Source organism: Halichoerus grypus, chromosome 4 (assembly GCF_964656455.1).
Source record: "Halichoerus grypus chromosome 4, mHalGry1.hap1.1, whole genome shotgun sequence".
Taxonomy (NCBI): domain Eukaryota; kingdom Metazoa; phylum Chordata; class Mammalia; order Carnivora; family Phocidae; genus Halichoerus; species Halichoerus grypus.
Window position 1 is genome coordinate 57,951,113 of NC_135715.1, and position 27,149 is coordinate 57,978,261.

Here is a 27,149-nt window from a genome sequence, read left to right on the forward strand (position 1 = left end):
CAAAAAACATCTTTAGGATTTTGATAGAGATTATATTGCATTTGTAGATTGATTTGGGTAGTATTGATGTCTTAATAATATTAAGTCTTCCAAACCATGAACATGGGATGTCTTTCCATTTATTTATGTCTTCTTTAATTTCTTTCAGCAACGTTTTGCAGTTTTCAGTGTACAAGTCTTTCGTCTCCTAAGTTAATTCTTTTTTTTTTAAGTCTTTTTTTTTTTTAAGATTTTATTTATTTATTTGACAGAGAGAGAGACAGCGAGAGAGGGAACACAAGCAGAGAAATGGGAGAGGGAGAAGCAGGCTTCCTGCTGAGCAGGGAGCCCAATGCGGGGCTCGATCCCAGGACCCTGGGATCACGACCTGAGCCGAAGGCAGACGCTTAACGACTGAGCTACCCAGGCGCCCCTCCTAAGTTAATTCTTAAGTATTGTTTTTGTTTATTCTTCTTGATGTTATTGTAATTAGAATTTTTTTTTAATTTCCTTTTGAAATGTCCATTGTCAGTATATAGAAATGCAACTGATTTTTGTGTGTTAATTTTGTATCCTGCAACTGATGAATTTGTTTATTAGATCCAACAGTTGTTTGTGTGTGGAATCTTAAGGGTTTTCTACATACAAGATTACATCATCAGCAAACAGACATAGTTTTACCTCTTTCTTTCCAATTTGGATGTCTTTTAGTTCTTGCTTAATGTTACTGCAGCATTCTATCCAAGAAATGATGAAGATTTTAATGGGGGTGGGGGAAGTAAGAAATGGTTGGATTTAGGACACATTTTGCAGGTAGAACGAATAGAATTGGTTGGGCTTGGATATTGGTTGTGGGAGAAAGAGAGGAGTTAAGAATGACTTCTAGGCTTACAGATAGAATAACTGGCTGAATCATTGTGATGCCATTTGATTAGATGGGGTAGATGCTGCTGTGTATGCTTGGGAGGGGCCATGTTAAATGTATCCATGGATGTGGACAATATAAATAAAAGCAAGAGAATACGGTAGGAAGAGGTCAGAAGACAGACTTCTGAGGCAAAGTCACATTTAGAAAAGGAGTAGAAGAAAAGCATCAGAAAGGAAGGCAAGAAGAAGCAGCCCAAGGGGTAGAAAAAGAATGAGGAGAGTCAGAGAAACAAAAAGGAGAAAGTTTCAAGAAAGTGGCCTTTAATTGCACAATGAATTGGGGAAGGAAGATGAGAACTGAGCAGGGACCTTTTATGTGAGCAATGAGGAGGTCATTGGTGACCTCCCACAGAACATTTGTAGTAGAATGGGGAAAGCCTCTGCCCATGTGCAAGTAAATCGGAAAAAGCAAGTCGGTGATGGGAAGTGCTCTAAACAGCTCTAAAGTGCTATACCCATAAGGCATGTAAGGCAGCATTGCTGTTACTGTTGTTACAGACACAAAAACCTTTTAGGAGACCTAATAGCCACTTAATACTCCTGAGTCTAGTCCATCACATCCCCAAGATCTGTTGTGAAAGATGCTAATCAAAACAGTCATTAGAGGGACAGGGTTAATCCAGTCTTCTTCCTTTTAGATGTAGTCCCTAACTGCAATAGTTCCTCTTCTTAAGAAGGAAGCCAGACCAACGCCCCCACCAAGTCCTATAAAGCCCAGACAGACCAGCTGACCAAAGTTCCTTATTCTCTTGCTATTAGCTGAAACTTTTTATAAAATAAATTTGCTGTTTCACTTTTCTTTTAAATAAGCAAGCTGAATTACTTGGAGGAGGAAAGCAGGAGGAATAGAGGAGACAGAGCGAAGGCAGCCGGAACACAGAGACCTTCGGGTGAGCATTTTTATCTTTGTTTTGTTCATTCGTTATTGAGAATTGGACCTTGCTGATCACTTCATGGTCAGAAGCATGCCTTCTGAAAAGTAAGTTTATTTTGTTCTACTGTAAATTTCTTTCTACCATATACATGGCTGTTTAAAAGATATTGGGAAAGTACAAAAAAAGGAGAAGAAAGCAAAACCACCACTGAGCTAATCTCTATTGACATTTGGGGGTGGGTATTTCTTTCCATTCTTTTTTGCATGTCTGCATATAATTTTAGTTTGATTTCCACTGTTGTGTCCATACAGCATGGATTACTTGATGTTCATTTTTTCCATTAGAGCATAAACTGTTTCCACATTGCTGTAAATTCTTCACAATCCTAATTTTAAATTGCTGGATACTGTTGCATTGAGATTTACCATACCTTGCGCAAGCATTCCCCTGGTTTTGACCAGATAGCATCTTTCCTATTTTTCATAGATTGGGTCATTTTATTACATAAAATGTATTTTTTCCCATTCAGGGGAGAGAAGGTTTTTTGGGGGAGAGGAGGTTAAATTTGAGAATGTAAGTGTCAGTGGTTTTGCTCGGAGGTTAAATGAGAGGGAGAGCATGTGTGAGAGTGTATGTGTGTATCTGTTTATTACCCTTTGGGACCTGAATTTGGTTTAGCTGCACATTCAGCCAGAATCACCTGATTCTGAGGAAATTAAAAAGTATCCCTAGAATAACTGAAACTTTGATTTTGGAGATAAGCCAGTCATCTGTAGTAGTTCTTGTTCTGTTTTGTTTTTTTCAAAAAATTTCCCATGTTGTTCTAATGGGTGGCCAGCATAATAATAGCTGTCATTCATACCTAGGTCATTTGAAATATTTTCCTGTCTCTGACACATACCTGAGATCAATACATATTAAGGGAAGGAGAGGTACAATTTCAGGCAAGCCACCCAAATCTCCCTTTGTATACTATATTAATAATGCAAAAATAATTTGTAGGAAACATAAAATGAACAAAACCTTTAGAAATTTTTTAAAAGATTTTATTTATTTATATGAGAGAGAGAAAGTGAGAGAGAGAGAGAGTGTGCACGAGTAGGGGGGAGGGGCAGAGGAAGAAGCAGACTCCTGACTGGGCAGGGAGCCCAACCCTCTATCCCAGGACCCCAAGGCTCCATCCCAGGACCCCGGGGTCATGACCTGAGCTGAAGGCAGACAGACGCTTAACCGATTGAGCCGCGCAGGCACCCCAAAACCTCTAGAAATTTCTATCATCCACCTTAACCACATAAACTCTTGTGATGAGAATCTACAAATTTCAATTTACTAATGCTTTAAGGAGATGGATTTGTTTCCAGTGCATTGGTTAAAAGTTAGAGAGGTTGGGGCTCCAGAATGCTCCAAATGAATCAAAATTATGCCCAGCATCTGTTAGTATTCTGCCTTCCTACCAGCCTGGGGTCATAAGGGGTACAACAGAACATAAACAACACCAGTTCTGGAAGAAAAATAACATCTTTTTGCAATGTGCTCATTGCTATGTGTCAGGATCACCTTGGGCATTTTTAGTATCTCATGTGTATTCCAGACTCAGGGACTCCCATTTTTCAAGTTTGTCTTACACACACAGACATCTGAGGCACACTAGTCCTCCAAGGCTAAGCCTGGAAGATAAAAGCCAAACAAGGGCTTGTACCATTACCCAGGGGGCTCTCCTGAATGCAGTAGCCAAGCTGGCTGATGCAGAGAAAGGCAGGCATTTGTTTGGGTTGCTCAGCTTTGCTATAGCGCCTTATCAAATGATTGTCAGAACCTCCAGCACTGCATCCGTGATTTTCTCGGGGCACTGACCATTGCCTTCTTTGTACTGGACTTACTTATGTGCAGGTCTCAATCCCTCTGCTGACCAAGAATGCTTGAGGATGGAGTCCTTGCACAAAACCTAGCACATGGGTTCCATTAAGAATAGACGGAGGGGCACCTGGGTGGCTCAGTCGTTAAGCATCTGCTTTCGGCTCGGGTCGTGATCCCAGGGTCCTGGGATTGAGCCCCGCATCGGGCTCCCTGCTCGGCGGGAAGCCTGCTTCTCCCTCTCCCACTCCCCCTGCTTGTGTTCCCTCTCTCGCTGTGTCTCTCTCTGTCAAATAAATAAATAAAATCTTCAAAAAAAAAAAAAGAATAGACGGAAAGGTATAAATAAATTAATTCATCAATAAATGTGAAGGTTAGTTAACAGCTTATGTTTATCGCTGTTGAAACTATTAACTTCTTTATATTAACTCAACCATGGAGAAAATGGTACAATGTCTGGCAATATTTAAATGAAAACTTCTCCTATTGGAATGATGACTTGGTGGTGGTTTGGGCTGACGCCCTTGACGAAGAAAGAAACGGAAGCTGGAGCAGTGAGTTGGAACCAAAGAATCACAAAGGTGGAAGGGTCCTTAGGAAGAGCCAGGGTCAGGAAAGAAAGCTTTTTGAATCTCTAGTGTTTGAAGAGAGATTTTAAGGAAAGGGGGAAGCAGATTTGAAGAAGAACAAGAAGGAAGAAAAGAGGAGAAGGGAGGGAGGACAGGCCAGGGGAGGGACAGAGAGAAGAAGCAGGTGGAGGGAAAGAGAGGGGAGTGGAGCCTATTTGCTCTAGAGGTTTTAAGATTAAGCTGGAAGAATTTAAAAGGATCCAGTCCACATACCTTTATTATACATTATAGAAACAAGAATTCTTTATCACTAAAGAAAAACTATGTCCCACATAAGGGTCCTTCTATGAGGCTGTGGAGATAGCATTTTACCTTGTTTGCGCCTCTAGTACGGAAGACGTGATTGTCTACAGAGTACTTGGGGACATCACAGAATCTTTAAAGGAAGTTGGTTTCTTTTTATTTTGCGTTTTACCTTGACAATAATTTTGTTCTCTTATAAATTCTCTGAGAGAATTGAAGCCAGTTTTCCTTGTTAGCTGTAGCAGACACAGATCCTTACCAGGAACTTGTTTGGCATAGAGTGTGAAAAACAGCTGTCAACCCTCAGATACATAAATAGTGTCCCTTTCTACAGTGTTTAGCACAGAGCACCATTTGGGTCTTTTCTGTCAACCCCCCATTACCCTCATGCTGTTGATTCTGTATTCTTGTCCCTAGAACCTATATTTGAAGAAACAGTAAGTTTGTGAGGAAAAATACGCAAACATCATTTTGCTGCAAAAGACCATTGGGAGTTTTTTTCCTTAGAAGATATTTATTGTGAGACATAAAATGAGGGAGGTGACTAATACCTTCCCCAGCTCATTCATTGGTCATTTACTGGAGCACATTTATGTGCCACAAGCTGTGCTAGGGCCTGGGAATGCAGCAGTAGACAGGTGAGACCCCATTCCTGCCGTTGGTGGAGAACAATCTGGTGGGTGGGGATAGACAGGAACTATGGCTGCCCCCAGGGGTAAGTGCTGGGACAGGAAGCCCATGGCGCTGCAGGGCCAGGTGGGGTGGCAGCCAGCCAAGACCTGGAGGGGTCAGAGAAGGCTTTTTCTGGAAGAAGTGATGTCTAGAAAGAAACCTGAGGCGCGGTAAGAGATGGCCAGAGGAGCTGGAGCTCGGAGTGAATAGACAAGAGTGAGCCAGGTGTGTTTCGGGCGTTGAAATAAGTTCCATGAGGCTAGAAATGGATTTTAGTGAGGGAAGTTGTGGGGAGAGAACATGCTGGTTGACAAGATCCTCATTGTGATATGCCTGGAGTTGAACTTCATTTTGATGTGATAGTGGGTTTTAAGCAGAAGTCAAATGGTAAGATATGCATTTTGGAAAGGTTACTCTAGCCACTGTGTAGAGAATGGACTGAGAATAGCAAGAGTGGAGACAGGAGACCTTGTCCTTTGTGCAGGGGAAAGATGACAACCTGTACTGGGACCACCATCAGCTGGTCCCTGTGATGGAAAAGAGGTGTTAGTGGAGACGGGTGCGTAATGAGGCCGGGTCTGTCTCGGAGGAGACACTGGACAGCAGGGCAGGCCGGGGAAGGAGGAAAGCCCGTGGTTTGCTTTCGTTCCATACTCTCTCCTCTTTAGGTTACAGATGCCCACTGCGCACACGCTACTGGCAGCTTCCTAGGGCACTTTCCTGGCCGATTCCCCTGGTTTTCCATTTTTCCAGACATATCGGAACATTCTCTCCTTATCTGTTGGTTTCTTACTCTCCTATGCAGATAGCCTATACCCGGCATACTAAAAAGTTCTCAGGCTCTTCTTACCTTGGCAACAGACAGGGTTGTATGAAGCATGATAATGCATTGACTGTGTATGAGTGCCAGGCTCGGTGCAGCTGTGTTGGAGGCTTTCACCTGTGTTGCCTCCTTTGGCCTTCTGGATAATTCTAAGAGGTTGAGTACTTGCTGATGCTCACACAGTTCGCAAGGGGTAGAGCTAGGATTTTGCTCTTGTTGTGATTTAAAGCTTTTCTATGATATCACAATACCTCTATATCATTCCAGGAAGTAAAGGCTGTTTAACAAGCTACTTTTGTAAATAATTTCTTGGCTCTTAGAAGTGAATTTAATGGCGGAATATGAAATGCCTCGGTAGGAGGGAAGAGAAAGAGAGGCAGTTTTAATTTGAATGAGTGGGTTTGGGGGAGCCCCTGAGTCATGTCATATAGTCTCTTTGATTGCGGGCAAGGATAGTCCTAAGGCTGACACAATTCCTAGGAAATTATTGGACTGTGTTGGGTGATGGCTTCTGAGATGACACTTGCTGACCTTCTGTCTTCCTTCTGTCTTTGATGAGAAGACTGGAGGATTAGAGGCAGATATAGAGTGGCCCTGCAGCCTTCCTGAGCTCAGAGACCGGGTTAGCCGCGGATACCACCACATCTTCCCAGATACACTGGTGAAGTGCACTAGGGGACAAAACATTGTTGAGATATTTTTATAAAATTAAATCCATAATCAGTGTCATAAGTTCATTTGTTCTATTAACAAACAAGGACTGAGAAGTTACAAGAGCCAGGGAAAAGACAGCACTTAGTCAAAATAATGCCTAAAGAAAATGAAGTCATATCTTCAAGGGGCTCAGAGCAGCCCTTACACACTCAGTTCTTTGCATTCAATTTGTCTTTGTCGTGGTGGCTGAGTGTTACTGGTTAGGAAGAACACGGAAGAAAAGCTAGCTTTGGGAGAACATTAGAGAATGAAACAAGGAGATTAAGAAGACAGAGGTGGGAAGAAGGATGTGAGAGATAATGCCATGCATCTCACTCTTGCGGGCGGAGAGAGGCCCCCTCACATGCTCGGATGCCAACTTTCTGCTAGGGTTCAGCTACCACTATGCCCCTGGGGATAAATTGTTCTCTGGAAGCATTTGTACCCTCAAAATACACAGGAAAGAATGAAATTGTGAAAAGAGTCCAATTTTAAGGGGCAGTTATCCCCAAATATGTCCAAAATACATCGGCACCTTTTTGCACAGGAAAATTATCCAGAAAGGAACTTCACAGGGAGAATGTGCAAACAAGAGGAGAAGAGCAAGCAAGCAAACAGTGGAAGAAAGCTTGTCAGCAAAGGGTAGAAAAAAGGCAAATCTTGCTAACCCGTAAGTCTGATGCTGATATCTGACCTCTGACACTTTCGACATGGTCACTTTTCAGCCATGCGGACCTTTGCCCAAATGTGGCGATACACATTATGTTCTTAAGGTGCCTCTTCTTCTGTCTGTCCATGTACGTCAGTGGTGGTGGTTGTCATTTTACCATACATTCTGTGGTCTGAGCAAGGTTCTCCTTTCGGTGGAAGAAGGCCACAGCCAGTGGGTGCTGCATGTCTAGCCCCACCCCCAAACTGGGCCTAACAGTCAACATTTCAAGAAGGCCCAGCAGCTTTAGGCAGAGCCCAGGCCAGGAAGGCTCTGGTGGCTTCCCTGAGCTCTCAGAAGTCGGGGAAAGTGCTAGAAGGAGAGGAAGGCAAATGCAAACTGAAGGGCACATGAGGATCCGCAGCTGGGCGAAATCATCGAAAAGCTAACAACCCAACTGCTGTGATTTTAAGAAAATGTTCTAATTAGGAAACTTAATACGATAAGGTGTCTGGTCTTTAGAACTAAAATTAGAAACCAAATTAATGAAATGCAGAATTTTGGGGGTTTCTGAACTTTCTTGGAACATTCTGGAATTTAGTCAGCAGGCAGTTCAGGGAGACGGACCAATCAGCAGTATCCTCCTTTCCGATCCCGGCGGGTTGCTGAAGAATCTGAGGAGAGATGGCAATGGGGGCTGGAAAGTCTGGTTACAAAAGAAACCACTTAGGTCAGACAATTACAAGGGAGAAAGTGCTCAGCACGCTCGGGAGCCCACAGAGATCCCCGGCCTATTGTGACAACTGCTTGTGAAAGCTTTCCCATCCTTGCGGTAAGGGCTCACTCAGGTCTTCCCCAGATGGGAAATGGGCCAGATCCAAAGACTCTTGCTCAGGGATTGCAAGCTACTCCAGAAACCCGCAGCAATCCTATGAACAACCACACGTTGAATTTTCTGCCGGCCGAGCTCCAGGGCGAGTCAGGCACAGGTTGGTGGGATCTGGGAGGACAGAGCTCTGTGAGCTTTCCAACTTCCAAATGTGGAGTCCTAACTAGAGGATGAAAACTAGACAGTAAGACTCTGCATCGGTCACGGAGCAGAAACTCCAATTATCCTTCAGGGTGAATTATCAGGCCCTAGGACTCTGGCTGAAAAGTCCCCCTGGCCCCAAAGCTGTTAAGGAGAATCTCTGCAGTACAGAGAAAATGAATTAGAGAATTTCCTCCTCAGGGAACTTGCAGAGCCATAAACACTATTCAGCGTTTACTGGTTTACAGCAGATCTGGGCCAAGGTGTTGACTTCTCAGTGGCTATGAGGCATGGGGAAATAAATGGCATTTGGAAAACAATGGGGCATTAGCTTGGTGGTTCGTGAACTGACTTGCACTTTGGGGCACTTTGAGGCACTTTGGGAGAGACAGGGCAGAGGAGAGATGGGAGCAGCAGAATGCTCCAAAGTGCTGACTCCATGGAAGCGGGCCCCTCTGTGGTTCACCCCTCCTCCCCGCCCCCCATTTATTCTGGAAGCCTGGGGACCAGCTCAGTTCCTCATTCAAAAGATCTTGTAATCTCAGTTCTTTTTGTCTCTATTTCTATTTTGGTCTCTAAAACTTAATTTACTTTATCCCTTTGGAAAAATTCTGAAAGCATAAGACTGTTCTGAGGAGGCAAGAAAGTATATGAAGCTTTACGTGTCTGCCATGACATTTGGGGCCAGTTTCAAGTAAGAACTAAGCTAGCGGTCTTGCATTTCAAGAATCAGGCACTCGATGATACTTCCCTGTTTGGGGGGATGTATCAGTTCAGCACTCTGGGGCCTCTGGGATTTCGAGGGACAAACATGTTGTAGAATCTTCTGATCCAAAGGGTTGCATCCTCTCTGCACAACTTGGGGGGCTCAGTCTGTGATCCACACGGTGCTTTCTCTCGCCCCAGCCCTGGTCTGGGCGCCATTCAAGCATCATTGCCCTTCAACCTCATAGTAACCCTGTGAAGGGGTGGCTAGTATTATCACTGCCCCCATTTTACTGAGGAGGAGTGGAGGCACAGGGCAATGCAGTTACTTGCTAGTAACTAGTCACAGCGCTAGTGAGTGAAAGAACCAGTGCTCACATCCGGAGTCTCTGCCTGCACCTGCTGCCCTCCACTGCTTCCCCGCAGCACAGACACCATATTTATTTACTTTTAAATCAAATCATCTCTCAGGCTCGCTTTTATATTTTTACTAATACTCTGAGAGCCTTTTTGCCTTTTAAATCGTTTCTCTAGGCCCCAGATTTGAAGTTTAATCATAATAGTTAACATTGTTGAGTGCTCAAACTGTGTGAAATACTTCACACTCATCGTGCCATTTACAGACAAGGAAAGTGAGGCGCAGAGAAGATAAATCACCTGCAAAAAGATCCCCACGCTCGTAAGTGGCAGATCTAGCTCCAGACCTCACCCCAACTCCCTCCTCTGAATATTTCTGTGAGCTATATAAAGAATGTCCTATTTGCCATTCCACAGTATGCAGTAGCTCTGGGGGCTAAAATCTAAGTTATACTCTAAAGTCGTCAGAGAAAACGAAGAGCATGGGGGGGGGGTTGTGAACTGCAGGGTGATTATTAAAGCAGAAGCCTCATACTGTGGAGAACTTCAAACTCATGGTGACATGGGGGAGGATGTAGACATAAGTGAGGGGGAGAGGGAGAGGTCTGACGGGGCCGAGAATTCCCCTGGACCATCAAATCTCATGGTTCTGTGATGTTTTAGCTGCTTTACTCTTGCAATGGTATACAGGTCAGGAGATGCTAATGGCTTCTAGGCATCAGCTAACAAAACCCAAGGTTACAGTCGTGACTTTGTACGTAGAGAGGAAGGATAGAATTCAAGGCACATCATATAAAAATAATGGAGATAACTCTGTCCATTGATTGGATGTGAGATATAAAAGAAAGAAAAATGAAAGAAAACATCCCCCAAATGGTCACCAGCTATATTGGTCCACTCCAGCTGCCATAAGGAAATATCACAGACTGGGTGGTTTAAATAACAAAAATTTATTTCTCACAGTTCTGGAGCCTGGAAGTCCAAGATCAAGATGCTGACATGATAGGTTTTATTCTGAGACCTTTCCTCTTGGCTTGTAGGTGGCCACCATCTGGCTGTGTCCTCACATGGCAGAGTGTGCTTCTTCTCCTAGGACACTAGTCCTACTGGATCAGAATGCTACCGTATCACCTCATTTAACTTCAATTACCTCCATAAAAGCCCTGTCTCCAAATACAGTCACATTGGAGGTTGGAGCTTCAACATATAAATTTTGGGGGCACACACACATTCAGTCCCTAACACCAGCTGAGTGGGATTGATTTGAGAGGGAGGATAGACCCAAGTAAGATTTGAGGTAGAGACAGAATCTCCAAATAAGGCTCTCCTGTGGACGACTAGAAATGTAGGAGTATAGCTTAGGTTAGAATTTGGGAGAAACCACTTACATTTTCTAGATCTCAGAGTTCTTTTTCTTTATTTGTAAAATTGGGATAAAAATGCCAACTCAGCCTATCTCAAAAGATAGTCAAGTGGAACAAATGAGGTAACTGAGAAAAAAAAATTCTTTGTAAATTTTAAGATGAAAATATGGTATTTTCATATGTAAGAGACCTCTGGGAGTCGGAGGCAGAGAGATGGGGTATCGTCTCCATGGTGGGTGAGTTCTTGGGGGGTTACAGAGAGTGGTGAGCTGAGGACCCCAGTGGGGCTCCAGTGGTGGTCCACAATTGGGTAAAGAAGAGATAACAGTGGATTCAGAAGGGCTGAACAATCAGGAAATGGAAAACCACAAGTACTCAGGACCACAGAAGACAGAGAAAGAGTGGAGGTTTCACTGATAAGACCTGAAGATCAAATTCTAGAGTAACTGAGAAGGAAGTTTGAGAAAGAGCAGTAGAACCAGCTGTTGAACAAGAACAGATGACCTTATCCCAGTCCTGTATGATTCACAGGCAGCTCTGAGATGGTGGGGATGAGGCAGGGCAGCTATTGCCGTATATTAAAAAGAGGAAGATGAGAAAGACATGACAACAGTGAGCCCAGAAGTTCAGGGAGTTTAAGTGTGAGAGGACAAGCAAAAACAAAAAGTCAAATAGGTTGCAGAATTAGGTAGAAGAGAACACTGGCATTTGCTTGACCACCCGCTGTGTGGAGTGAGCACATTCTTGATTTACAACTCAGAACAATCCTACAGGCTCTCTTTTTTAGCCACACTTTGAGGGTGAGGAAGTTGAAGGGCAGAGAGTAAGAGTTATGCAGCTAGAAAGTGGGAGAGTTGGGAGTCAGACCAGGTCTGCTAGCCTTCAGGTACAGAGAGTACATTCTAGTCTAGAAGTTCAGGCGGATGAAGTTGGAAGAGAGAAGGAGAAATGAAGAGAGGAAGAGACCCAAGTCACTGGAGGGAGTTTGGCTAAGAGTCATAATCAAGGTGTCTCCAGAGAAAAGAAGACATGCAGCTTCTTTCCCGGACTCAAAATCTTCCTCCAGCAACATGCCCTTCACAGCTGCAGAACTGGAAAGTGTCCTCTCCCAGCTCAGCAGTCATGCTCTCCACTGATGCACCTGTCCTTGGGCTTCCACCCCACCCCTCTGGTCACTGATAGCCTTCTTATTGCAGAGTCCCCTGAGACTTTTTGTCCCCACTGACCACCTGCTCCTTCAACAATTCTTTCTCCTGGCCTCCTTGACACTGTATTCTTGATTTGTCTCTTCTGGTTTGGGGTTTGACCAGCCTTTGTCAACCATCTTTCCAGGCTCCTGTTCTCTGCCTGTCTCTTAATTGGTGATGTCACCCCAAGGTCTTGTCTCTGGCCCTCTTTCCTTCTTTGTTCTCATGCCCCTGTGTGAGGTCTTCCAACTTTTCTGGCTTCAGTCACCATCAAGTGCTGATGAGCCATACATTCAGCAGGCTCCCTTAGCCCCTCCACCCCAGCTCTAGACTGCAAGGGGACAGTTCCATTTACATGTGTCACAAAAGCCTCAAATTCAAACTCATTCCCCCTCAAACTCAAATTGAACTCATCCCCCGCCCAAAAAACAGCATCTTCCTCTTGTGTTCTTTTTATTAGTGGAAGGCACCATTCTCCCAGCAAAGACCTGAGAAGATCCACGCCCCCCCCCCCGCCCCGCCCACTTTCCTTGACATTCCATAACTGGTCCATCAGCAACTCTGGCCACCTCTCATTTTTCTTTATATCTCTCAGTCCCATCCAGCTATGTCCACCCCCTCTGCCCTGGACAAGCACAGGAGCATCCCTTGCAGTCTCTCCGAACCTAGGCTTGCCTCCTTCCCAACTGTCCTCCACCCGCTGCCAGAATCACCCTTCTAAAAAATACACATCTGCTTTCTGCAATTCAAGGGCCCTCATTGCCCTCAGAATAAAACCCAAACTCCTTTGTGTGGATGTAGGTCACTCTCAAACCACCCTCTGCCCACCTCATCCTCCCTTTCATGCTTCACCTAGACTGTTATCACTTGCCATTCCCCAAACTTGCCCTGTGCTCTCAGCAGCCAGTCTCTTCATATAGCCTGGTGCTCTGTCTGGAACCCCTGGCCCCTCTCCCTAGCCGACCTTTCCCCTTAGTACCTTAAAAACGCTCTTGTTCCCCAAGGCCGTTCCCTATGTCATTTCATTCTGATGGCTCTTCTCGCCTGGCTTTGTCTGATTTATTCACCACTCTGGAGGTTCCTTTAGGTCTGAGGTTGTATTTTCTTCCCCATCAGGTACCCAGGACCCGGTATGTGCTGCGCAGAGAGAGACAGAGGAGCTTTGTGACAGAGGGCTGGAGCTGGGTTTAAGCCCCATCCCACCACTAAGTGACAAGTGAACTTGGGCACACAAGCTATTCCATATCTTTGCACTTTAATTTTCCTCATCTATAAAAGAGCCAATTCAGATTACCTAGGGCTGTTTGGGGACTAATTGAGCTAACACACAGAAGGAGCTTTGCAGAGCGCCGACCGCATGCTGCTCATTTTGAATGGGCAAACATCTGTGGCTGATAGAGGACGTGTGCTTTCCCGGAACCCTCAGGCAGGCCTGGCCCAGGCGGGTAGCTTGAAGTGAGGGAAGTGAGGGTAGCTGACGAAATCAGACAGCCAAGGGCCTGCTGTTAACTTGCTGGAAGGATTCTCGGTGTGGGAGTTCCAAGTCCCAGAGACAGTGGCCAAACGGAGGACCCAGGACGTCACCTAGTGGTAATCTGGGAGGCTGCGGTGGTCTAGCTCTCCTGTCCTGGGGTGACAGCTTAGGTGCTGCACCAAAATCCCATCATTAATTCCTCGTAAAGATGATGCGGACTGCACCGACCTTTATTCTCCAGAAGATTCTCTGTTCTTCAGCGGTGTATCGTGATCTCACAGCCTCCCGTTGTGTAATGCTTGTCGCTTGTTGCTCCCCGGGGCACGTCTGTGTCGGCGTGTCTGAGTGCCTCGGGCTTCAGGTTCTGAGACGGGTCACAGGCCCCGAGCTCAGCACTGAAGGGGAGCACACCTGCGGGTGCACAGTCCCAGGCAGGGCTGATGGGGGCGGCGGAGGGGTGGGGCGAGGGGGGAGGGACTCTGTGACAGGAGGTCCTTAGGCCCTGTCCAAAAATGTATTTTTCTTAAAAAAAAAAAAAAAAGGTATTTTTCTAAGTACACATGAAAATAATCTCTGCGATGTTCTGGACGGTTGCAGCTTTGCTCCGACCACGCAGACATTCCAAGCATCAGTGGAAGCTATTTGTCCACAGCAGATTCTAACCGGCCATGCAACACATTTGGTTTTCTTCATAACCGAAATATGGAATCCCTGTCTCCTGCTGCTTCTCGCTGTTTCTTCTTTGTTGTTTCGTTACCAGCAAAGCCGCAGGAGACAAAGCCTCATTCTTTCTTTGTCCCCGGCTCCTTTTCAGTACAGGAGCTGTGCACGTGCTCTTTCTCCTCTCCCGCCAAGGCAGTGGAAATTAGGCTGTCCATTTATTTCCTAATTTTCCTTGAATGTACCCCGTCGTGTACTTCTCAGCTTCCTGGCACGTACTTAATTGGTCTGGCTGATTTCTACAGTCACGTATAGCAGGCAGTTTCTTTTTCTTTTTCTTTCTAAAAACAGTCTAAAATGTTGAAGTGTGATGTGGTCAGATGTATGTTATATGGGCGGGAAAGAACAATCAAAATGTTTTAAAGGATTCTCTAGAGAAAGTATTGAGCTAAACGGAATTTTGGAACTGAGCTAGTCCTGCTTTTAGCCTGTGGCTGTTAGTTAGACGAGGCTTCTAGGAAGGGAATCTGTATTTTCTTTCTTAAGCTTTCCAGGGATTAAGATGCTCTTGGAATCAAAGCTCCAGCTTCTGTAGGGTATCCTTCCCCTGCAACTGAGGCTGTTTGTCAGCCATCGGCCACTCCCACTCCAGTCCCCTCCAGGGCCCAGAACCAATCCCAATCTCAGGCAGAGGCATAGAAGCAGCTCTGGGAACTCAGTTACCCTAGGGGGTGATCTGATCCTGACTTTGTGCCTTGACTCTAAAGTTGGGCATCTCTCTTTTTCATGAGATTTGGTCTCCACCTCATTAGGGAAAATGGACCCCTGTCTTGGCATCCCTGGCCTGAGTCTCTGTGCCCAAGCCCTTGGGCTCTCCAAGACCCAGGGCCTCCAGACTCAGGGCCTCTAGGACTCAAAGCCTCCAAAACCCAGGGTCTCCAAAACCCAGGGCCTCCAGACTCTAGGATTCAGGGCCTCCAGGATTCAGGGCCTGTAGGACTCAAACCCAGGGCCTCTAGGACTCAGGGTCTCCAAAACCCAGGGCCTCCAGACTCCAGGATTCAGGGCCTCCAGGACTCAGGGCCTCCAAAACCCAGGGCCTCTAGGACTCGGGGATCTCAGGACTCAGGGACCCCAGGATTCAGGGCCTCTAGGACTCAGGGATCTCAGGACTCAGGACCTCTAGGACCAGGGCCTCCAGGACTCAGGGTCTCTAGGATTCAGGAATCTCAGGACTCATGGCCTCCAGGATTCAGGCCTCCAGATTCAGGGCCTCCAAAACCCAGGGCCTCCAGGAATCAAGGACATCAGGACTCAGGACCTTCAGAACTCAGGGCCTCCAGGATTCAGGGCCTGCCTATACTGACCCTCTTCTTGCACTGTGGTCTGGCTCTAAATGGTCTTACAGCTTACAGACGAGCTTCCCCATGAGTTCTGCCTTGCTGCCCGGTTGCTCAGGAGTCCCTGTTGCTAGGGTGTGGTTTTAGTTCCCCCACGCCCCTCAACTTCCTGGTGGAACACCTGTTACCATCTTTTTTGATGACCTCTTGTCTGTGGTCATACCTGCTGGATTCCATGCTCTGCCTATGATAAGGGACTTTCCTCAGCATCCGTAGCTGACAGTGTCCCTGAAGGCTTGCTACACCCTAGTCAGGGAGGAGTGCAGGCTGCTTCCAAACCTTCCCAGGCTGCCCTTCTCATTACAATTCACAAGTCCTGTGGGTCTTGAGATAGGAGAAGTGGTCTTCATGGTCAAAAAGTCTAAGGACTTGATTGTTTTTAGGTCTATTTTTACTTTTTTCAGATTCTTCCCTGCTCTGTTAGATATGAGCTTTCCCTAAGATTCTATCAGAATCCTGGCTCCAAAGTCAGGGTCTTCAAGACTAGAGTAGGTTCTCTGTGGCCATATGGATAGGACTCCATCCCTTAAAAAAAAAAAAAAAAAAGGCCATTTGTAATGAAACCCATGGGAACATGAAAATTCCTCTGACTGGTCACGTACCAGTCTTATTTCTCTCATGCCTTGTCTCTTTGTCCCCTGAGGCTCTGTTTGTTGACCCTGGTTCTAGTGCTCCGCCCTTCCAGATACATAATTGTGACATTTAATCCAGCTCCATGCTTGCTTCACGGGCTTGGGCTGTGCTGCCTGGACTACCTCTAGCATTTCCGATTCGGAGTCTGATCCTTCTGTCCTAGCCCTGCCAACCAATAGAAAGTTTTTTAAAAATTTTTTATTGTTATGTTAATCACCATACATTACATCATCAGTTTTTGATGTAGTGTTCCATGATTCACTGTTTGCGTATAACGCCCAGTGCTCCATGCAGAACATGCCCTCTTTAATACCCATCACCAGGCTAACCCATCCTCCCACCCCCTTCCCTCTAGAACCCTCAGTTTGTTTCTCAGAGTCCATCGTCTCTCATGGTTCGTCTCCCCCTCCGATTTCCCCCCCTTCATTCTTCCCTTCCTGCTATCTTCTTTTTTTTTTTCTTAACATATATTGCATTATTTGTTTCAGAGGGACAGATCTGTGATTCAACAGTCTTGCACAATTCACAGTGCTCACCATAGCACACACCCTCTCCAATGTCTGTCACCCAACCACTCCATCCATCCCACCCCTCCCCACTCCAGCAACCCTCAGTTTGTTTCCTGAGATTAAGAATTCCTCATATCAGTGAGGTCATATGATACATGTCTTTCTCTGATTGACTTATTTTGCTCAGCATAACACCCTCCAGTTCCATCCACGTCGTTGCAAATGGCAAGAGCTCATTCCTTTTGATGGCTGCATAATATTCCATTGTATATATATACCACATCTTCTTTATCCATTCATCTGTCGAGGGACATCTTGGCTCTTTCCACAGTTTGGCTATTGTGGACATTGCTGCTATAAACATCGGGGTGCACATACCCCTTCAGATCCCTACATTTGTATCTTTGGGTAAATACCCAGTAGTGCAATTGCTGGATCGTATGGTAGCTCTATTTTCAACTTTTTGAGGAACCTCCATACTGTTTTCCAGAGTGGTTGCACCAGCTTGCATTCCCACCAACAGTGTAGGAGGGTTCCCCTTTCTCCGCATCCCCGCCAACATCTGTCGTTTCCTGACTTGTTAATTTTAGCCATTCTGACTGGTGTGAGGTGGTATCTCATTGAGGTTTTGATTTGGATTTCCCTGATGCCGAGCGATGTTGAGCACTTTTTCATGTGTCTGTTGGCCATTTGGATGTCTTCTTTGGAAAAATGTCTGTTCATGTCTTCTGCCCATTTCTTGATTGGATTCTTTGTTCTTTGGGTGTTGAGTTTGATAAGTTCTTTATAGATTTTGGATACTAGCCCTTTATCTGATATGTCATTTGCAAATATCTTCTCCCATTCTGTCGGTTGTCTTTTGGTTTTGTTGACTGTTTCTTTTGCTGTGCAAAAGCTTTTTATCTTGATGAAGTCCCAATAGTTCATTTTTGCCCTTGCTTCCCTTGCCTTTGGTGATGTTTCAACCAATAGAAATTTTAATTCTCTATAAGACTGAGTTAAAACACTATCTCCAAGTTCCTTGTTTTGCTATATTCCCTTTCCCGTTAGGCTTACAGACTTCCAGACTCTGTGTGACCATCTTTCTGAACTGCTTCTGTACCCTTGACCTTTCTCCTGAGCTCTAGAGTGTGTGCTCCTCATCCCAGCTATGGCCTCACCATTCTCCCTATAATCCAAGCAAGAAAACTCAGACTTGCTGTTGAGACAGATCAAAAGCAGAGAGCCATTATTCATGTCATCAGAACTAAGGCCCTATAGTCATCTCTGAAATAAGAGGTGGCCCTCAGCTCTGCATTATGAGAACTCTCATCTTGTCAGTCTACTCCTAGGCCTAAAGAAATCAATTTACACAAGTCAAACTCACCAGGAAATAATTTTTAACCCAGAATTCTGGTTATTCTGGCTTAAACATTTATAATGGGGGGTTCTACATTCCCTTTATTGTAATCTTCCAGTTCACGATTCAAAGTCCCCCCTTCCAGAGAGGCCTGTTGAAGCAGATGGGTTATTAGAAGGTTGCCTGGTAGAAATAGACTGAAAGCAAAAGAGTGGGGTGGTTTTGAGAGATTTTCATCATAAACATGTCAGAATAATCCAAGAGTTATCAGTATTTCTGTACAGTATGCCCTTCTAGCAAACACGAAGAGGAGTCTCCTTTTTATACTTCATATGAACATGAGAACTGAGTTCATCATCCTCATGGTCAGTTGAAGCGAGGTCATTTCTACATACATTCCTGAGGGTGGAGGAGCTGGGGGGCATTTACTCAGTACCAAGTACTGTGTGAAGCTCTCTCTCTTTCTCATTTAATGCTTACAACAACCCCATGAAATTGATGTTAGATATCCTTGTTGTGGGTTGAATTATGTCCCCCCAAAAAGACATATCCAAGTCCTAATCCCAGGTACCTGTGAATGTGACCTTATTTGGAAATAGGATCTTTGTAGATGGATTTAGTTAAGATGAGGTCATACTGGATTAAGATAGGCCCTAAGCTGAATGACCTGTGTTCTTGTAAGAAGAGAAGAGACACAGAAACTCAGAATACATAGTAGGAAGATGATGTGAAGACACGGAAGAAAATACCATGGGAAAGTCAAAAGATTGGAGTGATGCATCCACAAGCCAAGGAATGCCAAAGATTGCTGGTAACCACTAGAAGCTAGAAAAGGCAAAGGAGAATTCTTCCCTAGGGGATTCTAAGGGAGCGTGGTCCTACTGACACCTGGATTTCAGACTTCTAGCCTCCAGAACTGTGAGAGAATAAATTTCTGTTGTTTAAGCCTCCAGGTTTGTGGTACTTTGTTAAGGCAGCCCTAGGAAATGAATACACTCTCCATTTTATAAATGAAGTAATGGATGCTCAGAAATGCTAATTTACCCAAAAGTAAGTGCTTAGAACTCCCTGACTCCAAACACTTTAACACTTGCTGGTTGAACTGGCCCATTACGTGGGGGTTCTCTTTCTCTTCTATAAAAATTCTGTTCCAGAAAAATTATATAATAACATCAGCATTTCCGTAAGATTGTATAGAACATTAGTTCTATGGGGTATTAGAATGTGTTAATGAGCACAAGAGTTTTTAGGATCAAAAAAAGGGAGGGATACCGTGTGTAAAAAATTTACTGTGTGTAAATTTTTTCTTCTGTCTTCCTGCCGGGCCCCCATAGAGCCTTTAATGTGCATTATGAGTCCCCAAGAGAGGAATACTGGAGTTTACAGTATTTCTCAAGCTGATTTAAACATGGAAGGCTTGTCTTTTACAGAGCATCTTATGGAATTCATATTCTGTGGAAGATACTTTGGGAAGTGCTGAATTAAAGAAAAAAGTTTTTCTTTTTTGACATCATTTACATGTCAACCATGTTTTCTGAGTTACACCTTCACATAAGTGTCTGAAGGAGAATTGAAAAAGATCCTTGCTGCATCAGAAATATATTAACAAGCCATCTCTTTGGGTAGGTCAATATTACTAATGTTTTACCCTACCTTTTTTATTGTTTAGATCATTACGTGGATTCTCAGAGTCAGTGTCTTCTAGTCAAAGGCCATTGGGAACATACCTGTAGTTGAACAAAGTTGGGTCTATTGACTTGTGTCAAGGGGGAATGCACATGAAGGGAAACTGGGGCATCTCAGAAAGAGGATGTTAGGAATTATAATAGGATTTATGCCTGCGTTAGATAATTTGGGGGTAAGATTCAAGGAAGCAGGACTTTGCAGGAACAAAAATGGTTATTAGTTCGTATAACAGACTCTGAAAAACAGGGACCCATACTATCATACTCTGATAATGAAAACATGTCCCCTGAAATCCTCCTGTTCGTTTCTAGACATCCAGGAAGCTTCCCTCCACCCATACCTCAAGTCATAGGCTGTTAATGTAATATTTATCCAGCTGCAGTAATAAGTGTTTACTCTAGCAGAAAATTCTCTTTGGCTAGGCAAGGAGAAATTAAGGACTGTGTTATTATCCATGACAACTCTACCTAACGAATTTACATTTAAACCTGGGCTTTGCCAAAGATAAACAAAGCCACATGCTAGTTAAAGGAAGGAGAGATTTTAATCGGTAATATACTATTGCAGTAGAGAAGAGTCCAACATGAACTGAACTCAACTTCATTTTTTACAGAGGTGAGTGGATGTTTTTAAGGAAGAATGAAGGAATAGAGAGGGGGTAAACAAGTGCTCGGCAGAGTCAGGGAAGTGAAAAATTACAAAAAATGGGAAGGGGAGGTTGGCCCATGTGAATTGCATCTGGGTTTGATAACTGACACTTTTGAAGCTTAGGATCCTACCCTCCCACAGAGGCTGGGAGACAGGAGCCCTATCTTCAGGTGTTGTCTGGAACAAACAGTAAGTTCTTTTGATAGCCTTGAGTTTTTTCAGGCTCTACAAGAAGAGGAGGTTTTGGTCATCCTAGAGATGTAGCCCTGAACTGTTAAAAAAAAAAACAAAAAAACCGTTAGTCCTTCATTAAGGAAGGCATGTGATGTAATGAGCAGTGGGTATAAGACTGATGAATCACAGACCTGTACCTCTCAAACCAATAATACATTATATGTTAATTAATTGAATTTAAATAAAAAATGTTTAAAAAAATAAGAAGAGGGTGGCAAACACAGGTTGAGAAGCCCTCATAAACTGTATGAACAGTTGTTGCATATTTATGTGGTTAGGCTAGGCCATCTACCCCTTCAGAAATGCTTTCTCCTCCATCCTACCATTAATCCTTATGTGTTTGGGCATGAGGCAGAGTTCTCTGGCTTAGAGTCATGTTATATCCTTACCATTTACATAAGCAATCTTTTTTTATCTTGTAGTAGAAAATCTATTGAATGGGAAAATGATCATGACATTTTGTTCATAGAAAAATTGTTTATAGACTACAAAAGCATTTACAATCTACTGTCATTTTTATAATTTAAAAAAATGTTAACACTGAAAAACAAAAAACAAAAAACTGTTAATCCTTTATTCAAGTCTTTATAGAGCAGGTTGGAAGCCTATCAGGAAGAGGGCTCAGAGGAGCCTGGCTAGAGTTTGATCAAGGAGCGAGTCTTTGTCAGCTTCCAGAGCAGAAGTTGTACACTTTAAATAAATAAGACTCTTGCCAGGGTCAGAAATAAGTTATGAGTGATTCTTTCCAGTTGCATTATTCCAACTCTGGTAGTTGTTGCTTACACAGTATGCACACCAGGCAATTGGTTCTCTCTCCTGAGAGAGACTTCTCTCAATTAGCCTGCACCTGCCTCTCTCAGATGTCTCTGTGTATTCTTTTTAGGGAAACACGATTCCTGGAGGGGTGGTAATTTTAAACATCTGACATCCTCTAACAATGACCTTGAGTACCCAGGGTAAGTTAGTGTGTGGCAGGTGGGTGTAAGCCCGATGTCCACATAAGAAGTAGACGAGTGGTAACTGGGAATTTAAGAATCATTTCTCACAATAGGAATGAGCCTTTTTCTTTATTTGAGCATCTGTGGGTGGAAAGTCATTTGAGGTGGGCAGATGCCTTTAGTGGAGTCAAACAGGTCCTGCAAAGCAGGCTGGAAAGTTGTTGAAGAAAATAAAGTAATGATTTCTATCCGGGTTAGACCCAATCTTTGTTCCCACTCCCAAAGGGTTAGGTTTTGCCGATAGGGTCATAAGGACTTCAGCAGAAGCATTTTGTTGATATGGGGTCAATATACAATTTTTATAAGACTGAAATTGGGGTTAATTATGTGAGGGGAAACTTAACTATCAGAAGGGATATGGAGAAGAAAATTTACATCTTGAAGTGTTTTTTTATTTATTTGTTTTTTGTTTGGTTGGTTTTAGTTATTAAATGCTGTCAGCAATCAGTTAAATTCAGAACAGTAGCTATGATCCAAGAAAAAACAAACAACCCAGAGGGGTGCCTGCATGGCTCAGTCAGTTAAGTATCCGACTCTTGAGCTCAGGTCTTGGTCTCAGGGTTGTGAGTTCAAGCCCCACATTGAGCTCCATGCTGGGTGTGGTGCCTACTTGAAAAAAAAAGAAAAAACAACTCAGAGAATTCTGTTTTCTCTTAAGTGGCAAAGACTGTAATGGGTCCCAGGATGAAGATAAGGGAGATCATATTAGTTAATAGACAGGGTAAAAGTACAATGATGAACAAAATGAGTAGTAAGGAGAAAGAAAAGGGTGCTAAAGAATTAGAAAATTAATTTTGTTCTGTCTTGTGTGAAAGCTGTCTGCTTCTGTAGTCAATAATCTGCCCTTCTATAAATCAACAGCTTCTGGAGAATTTCTAAAAATCTTCAGTTTGAGGTCTTTCAAAGGAATGGACTTCCAGTACTTGAGGGAAAGTTCTGTGTGTCTTTTTAGTTGGGAGACATGAGCCCAAAAGTTAAAATATTGGAGTGTTAATACAGTGTCCATTGTTAAAGATAGCAATAGGGTCCTCTCCATCTAGGGTCAAGAGAAGTTTTTCTCTGATGTCTTTTGTGGAAGACCAAATATCTAGGTTTCAGATCACACGGAGACTGCTTTGGAGAATATTTTGGAAATGCAACTTCCCTGTAGTCATCACATTAGATCACAATAGAATAGGATCAAGGATTGGAAGTAATCCCCAAATGCACAAGGCAGCTTGTTATGTACTCGGGAGGAGATAATTTCTGGGTTCCAGGGGGGATTGATCTCATTGCCTGTAATCAAAGCCAATGGAAATACTTCAATCCTTAGAAGTTTGAGGGTGTTAGATTTCCATTAGTTCTTGTTACATTCCCTGTTGCCTGTGGATAAGGACAGCGACGTTTCTAAGTAAAAGTTAAAGCTTTACTGTTCTTTCATAACTCTATCAGTGAAATGTGTGTCTCTTACAGAAGAGACAAGCTGGGATTCCCAAATTAAGCAATTATTTTTTTTCTACCATACAGACAGAGTTCTGTAGCAAAGAAAAGCCTTAACACGCTCTGAGAATAAACAATAACCAGAACACATTCATAGACCTTCTGGAGATGTTCAAAGGAGCCTTGGGACTGTGGTTGTCCATGTTCTACCTTTACAGACTTGCTAGCATTGTGTTGACGGCAGATGGGGCATGCATGGGAGCATCCTTAGCAGTAGCCTTCAGATTACCCTGCCAGTGTTGGTTTAATACCATCGCCAGTTTATCTCGGTTGTTGTAGGTAATATCATGAAGCAGCCTTGCTAAACTCTACTTTTATTATGGCTGTTTCTTTGAGTAGTAGCAAAGCATCTGAGGGTTCTTTGATTCATTGTTTACTTTATAGGGAGTCTTGTAGTGTCAGGAAATCTCTATTTCTAATGTATTTTGAATTCATGGATGAATCCAAAATCATATTCCGTGTATCAGTATAAATATTTGTTCTTTTATCCTTTTGTCAGCAAGTCTGGGTAAAGGCAATTAACTTAGTCATCTGACTTTATTTTATTTCAAGGTAAAGCTTATATTTCAAGAGTAAATTCAAATCAGAGATAGCATAGCCTGCTTGGCAATTTTCTCTTTCTTTCTAGTATGAACCAACAAAATTAAATCAGGGATATGCAAGGGAGAATCTAGAAGGTCCATGCAAGGTATGGACACCTCGGTTACTAAGATAACCAGTCACGGGCTTTTACACACACACACACACACACACACACACACACACACATATGAGGAAATTAGGGTAGCTTGGTTTAATGTTACAGTAATGGATCATTATGTTTTAAGGGAAACCAACAGAATTGTATAGGAGCTTATGTGATTGGCTGAGAAGTCCCAAGTCATATCTAATAAAAGGAACAGGGGGAAACTATTTATTTTTTTTAAGTAATCCCTACACCCAATGTGGGGTTTGAACTCAGAACCCAGAGATCAAGAGTCCCACGCCCTGCCTACTGAGCCAGCCAGGTGCCCCCAACAGGGAGACTATTAAGTTTAGTGGAGACCATAGAACTAAGTTGACAAAGTTGACTTAAGGCTTCTAGAAGCCTTGCTGGAGCTGCTATAGCTCTTAAACAAGATGGTTACATGTGGCTGCTAGGTCTAATGAAAGACTGAAATCAAAAGTTGACCTCTGACAATTCCCATGTAACTGAATCAGAAAGTCTACTGCTTGTTCAGATTGGTCATGACCAAAAAGGAGAAAGGGTTCGTGAATCTAGAAACCTGGGAAAAAATCTTTTTATCTCGGTTATAGTAATCTTTGCATTTAAATGCAAACATGCTTCTTTTAATTTAAGAAGTATGTAATCCCTGAAAGATATTTGCATTAGCATATTTTACCTAAGTATAATCAACTTTTTTGGGGTAACTTATCGGCTTTTTTATTGCTTGTTTGGCAAACCAAAACGCTCTCGCAATAGTTTTAGATTAATTAAAATTCAGAGGATTTTTAGAAATCTAATTATTCCCATTGTTCCTTCCTTTCATAGGATGAAGGAACAAAACTTGTATTACCCCTTGGCCATTTTAGTAAAACCCCAAGATGGTTTGGGCACAAAAAACAAATTAATGGCTTTATCCTAAATTTGGGGGTCTGAATTTGGGAAAGAAAGAATCAGGAATAGTTGCTTAAGGAGAGAAGATATAACTCGTAAGTATTTAGAGTCAAGAAATAATTATAGGAAACATTGTAAAAACACTGAGAAATTAACAATAGTTATTAAAAACTTTATTTTGAAAGCAAGGAATCTTTTAAAAAATGACTTGAAAGTATATCAGAAGCACTGAAATTTAACAGAATATTTTATTGATGAAAAGAAATCTTTACTACTGAGTATAAAATAACCTAATTATTTTATGTTATAATTTTACTCTTTTTGTACATTATTCATGTTTAACAACCTACAGTTAAGGATTTATTAATATGTCCTCATATGTATGCATTTAGGCATTCACAAATATATAAATACACTAATAAGTAATGAATTTAAAGTATTAAACTATAGCTTTAAAATTAAGTCTATTAAATAAAACATTGTGTGTATAAATTAAATTTGCCCTCTGAATAAACTATTCCAGCTTTCTTAATAGACAAACAGAAAATCATATTCATTATCTTGTATACATATTTGTATTTCTCTGTATTAACTATATTAATTATCATCTTGACCAAAGTAATCAACCTTCCTTTTCATCAAGCGTAAGCACAGTTAGAGGAGAGAAAATAAAGACTAATTTAGATATTTTTCTGTCTACTAGCATTTGTCATACAATCTAAACAATTTTAAAATATAATAGAATTAAAAAATATAATCCAAAGGCATTTACACATTTTGTTCATCTATTACCCTTGTAAAAAATAAAGTAAAAATTTATATTCATTCAATTCATTATATTGAATAACCACTCTTTTGTATCTATTTCTTATTTAGAAATTGTTTGGGCATCCAAAGATTATTTATTAACTATTTGTCTAAGGTCTTTAAGTTAGTTAAGGATCAGGAAATTATAGTTTTAGTTAAAACATTAAATTCTTGTGATTTGTCGCAAAGTAAGAATGTCATAAAATTAAATCTTAAAAAAGGATTCATTGTTATCATTCATTTTAGTTAAATAAAATTTTATATGTATAATTTTAAATTTTAAACAAGTTATGGAAATAGTGGAATATTGCTTAATTCATAAATCCCATGCAGGAAATTCAGTTTAATCAAAGGAAATTTAACCCTGGCCTTGTTCAGATCAAAATATTGTGCTGACACTTGTTATCATATAATAAATTAATTTTTTAAAGACTTTGAAACATGCCAAAATTGGTATCTTCTTTTAACTTGAAAAGAATGCCCTTTCTTTTTTTCTTACAACTGTAATAATAAAAGCTATTATGTAAATACACTTTTAGTGTCCACAAAATGAAATACCTCTTAATAACTTTGTCTTCCTTTATTTCAGACATTGTGCCTGTTTATTTAGACCATATGTTCCTAGAACGTGCACATAAAGAGTGAGGGACTCTTTTGATCAGGTAATGATTCATTTCCTAAGAGAGGGAAAAAGAGAAAGAGGAATTGAAAGAAGGAAAAAAAGGAAGAGGAAACTGCTTTAGATGAATATGACATTAACACTAAAAAAAGACAATTTTTAAGTGAAATATATTGAATATTGAACCAGACTTGAATGCATGAAATAAACCCTACTTGGTTGTGGTGCATAATTTTTTGTAATATTGCTAAATTTTATTTGCTAATATTTTGCTAAGAGATTTTGTGTCTATATTCATAAGGAATATTGGTTTGTAGTCTTTTGTTTTATACTGTGTCTGGTTTTAGTATCAAGGTAATACTAGCTTCATAAAATAAATTGGGATGTGTATCCTCCTCTCCTATTTTCTGGAAGAGATTATATGGAACTGGTGTTAATTCTTATTTAAGTATGGTAGAATTTGGTAGAATTCTCCAGTGATACCACCTGGACTTGGAGATTCCTTTTTAGAGTTTTAAATTGTAATTTTCTCAGTAGTTCTAATTATCATTTTGTATGTGGTGAGTTGGGGTAGTTTTTTTTTTTTATAGGAATTAGTCCGTTTCACTTAAGTTATCAAATTTATGCGTGTAGAGGTGTTCATACTATTCCCTTATACTACTGATGTGTGCAGTGTCTATAATTACGTCCCCTGTTTCATTCCTGATAATGGCAATTTGTGTCTGCTCTAGTTTTACTTTTGTCTGTCTTGCTACAGGTTTGTCAATTGTATTGATCTTTTCAGAGAACAGTTCTTTCTTTCATTGGTTTTTCTCTGTTTTGTTTTGTTTTTAATTTCCTTGATTTCTGCTTTTACCTTTATTATTTCCCTTCTTTTGCTTGCTTTGGGTTTATTTCACTTTTTTTTTTTTTTTTTTAAGTAGGCTCCATGCTCAGTGCGGAGCCCCATGCAGGGCTTGAACTCATAACCCTGAGATCAAGACCTGAGCTGAGATCAAGATTTAAACACCTAACCAACTGAGCCACCCAGGTTACCCAAGTTTATTTTACTTTTAAAGGATTTTTTTTTAGCTTCTTGA

General features: G+C 42.1%; 1 protein-coding gene across 6 annotated transcripts in view; it reads left to right on the forward strand.

The window, feature by feature from the left end:
* Positions 1 to 1,086: 1,086 nt before the first annotated feature.
* Positions 1,087 to 27,149, forward strand: part of CYSLTR2 (cysteinyl leukotriene receptor 2) — a 31,524-nt gene continuing 5,461 nt past the window's right edge. Inside the window, exons 1-3 of one of the 6 annotated variants that reach the window (XM_078070381.1) lie at positions 1,589 to 1,796; positions 19,433 to 19,624; positions 26,041 to 26,113. Coding sequence is in view for 1 of the 6 variants with exons in the window: in XM_078070380.1 (XP_077926506.1) it covers positions 1,860 to 1,885 (26 nt within the window). In the remaining 5 variants the exon portion in view is untranslated. Of the gene's footprint in view, positions 1,373 to 1,588; positions 1,797 to 1,820; positions 1,886 to 19,432; positions 19,625 to 21,458; positions 21,527 to 24,547; positions 24,740 to 26,040; positions 26,114 to 27,149 lie in introns of those variants that run through there. The other 5 variants (XM_078070382.1, XM_036104567.2, XM_078070383.1 and 2 more) reach the window with 5 other exon arrangements.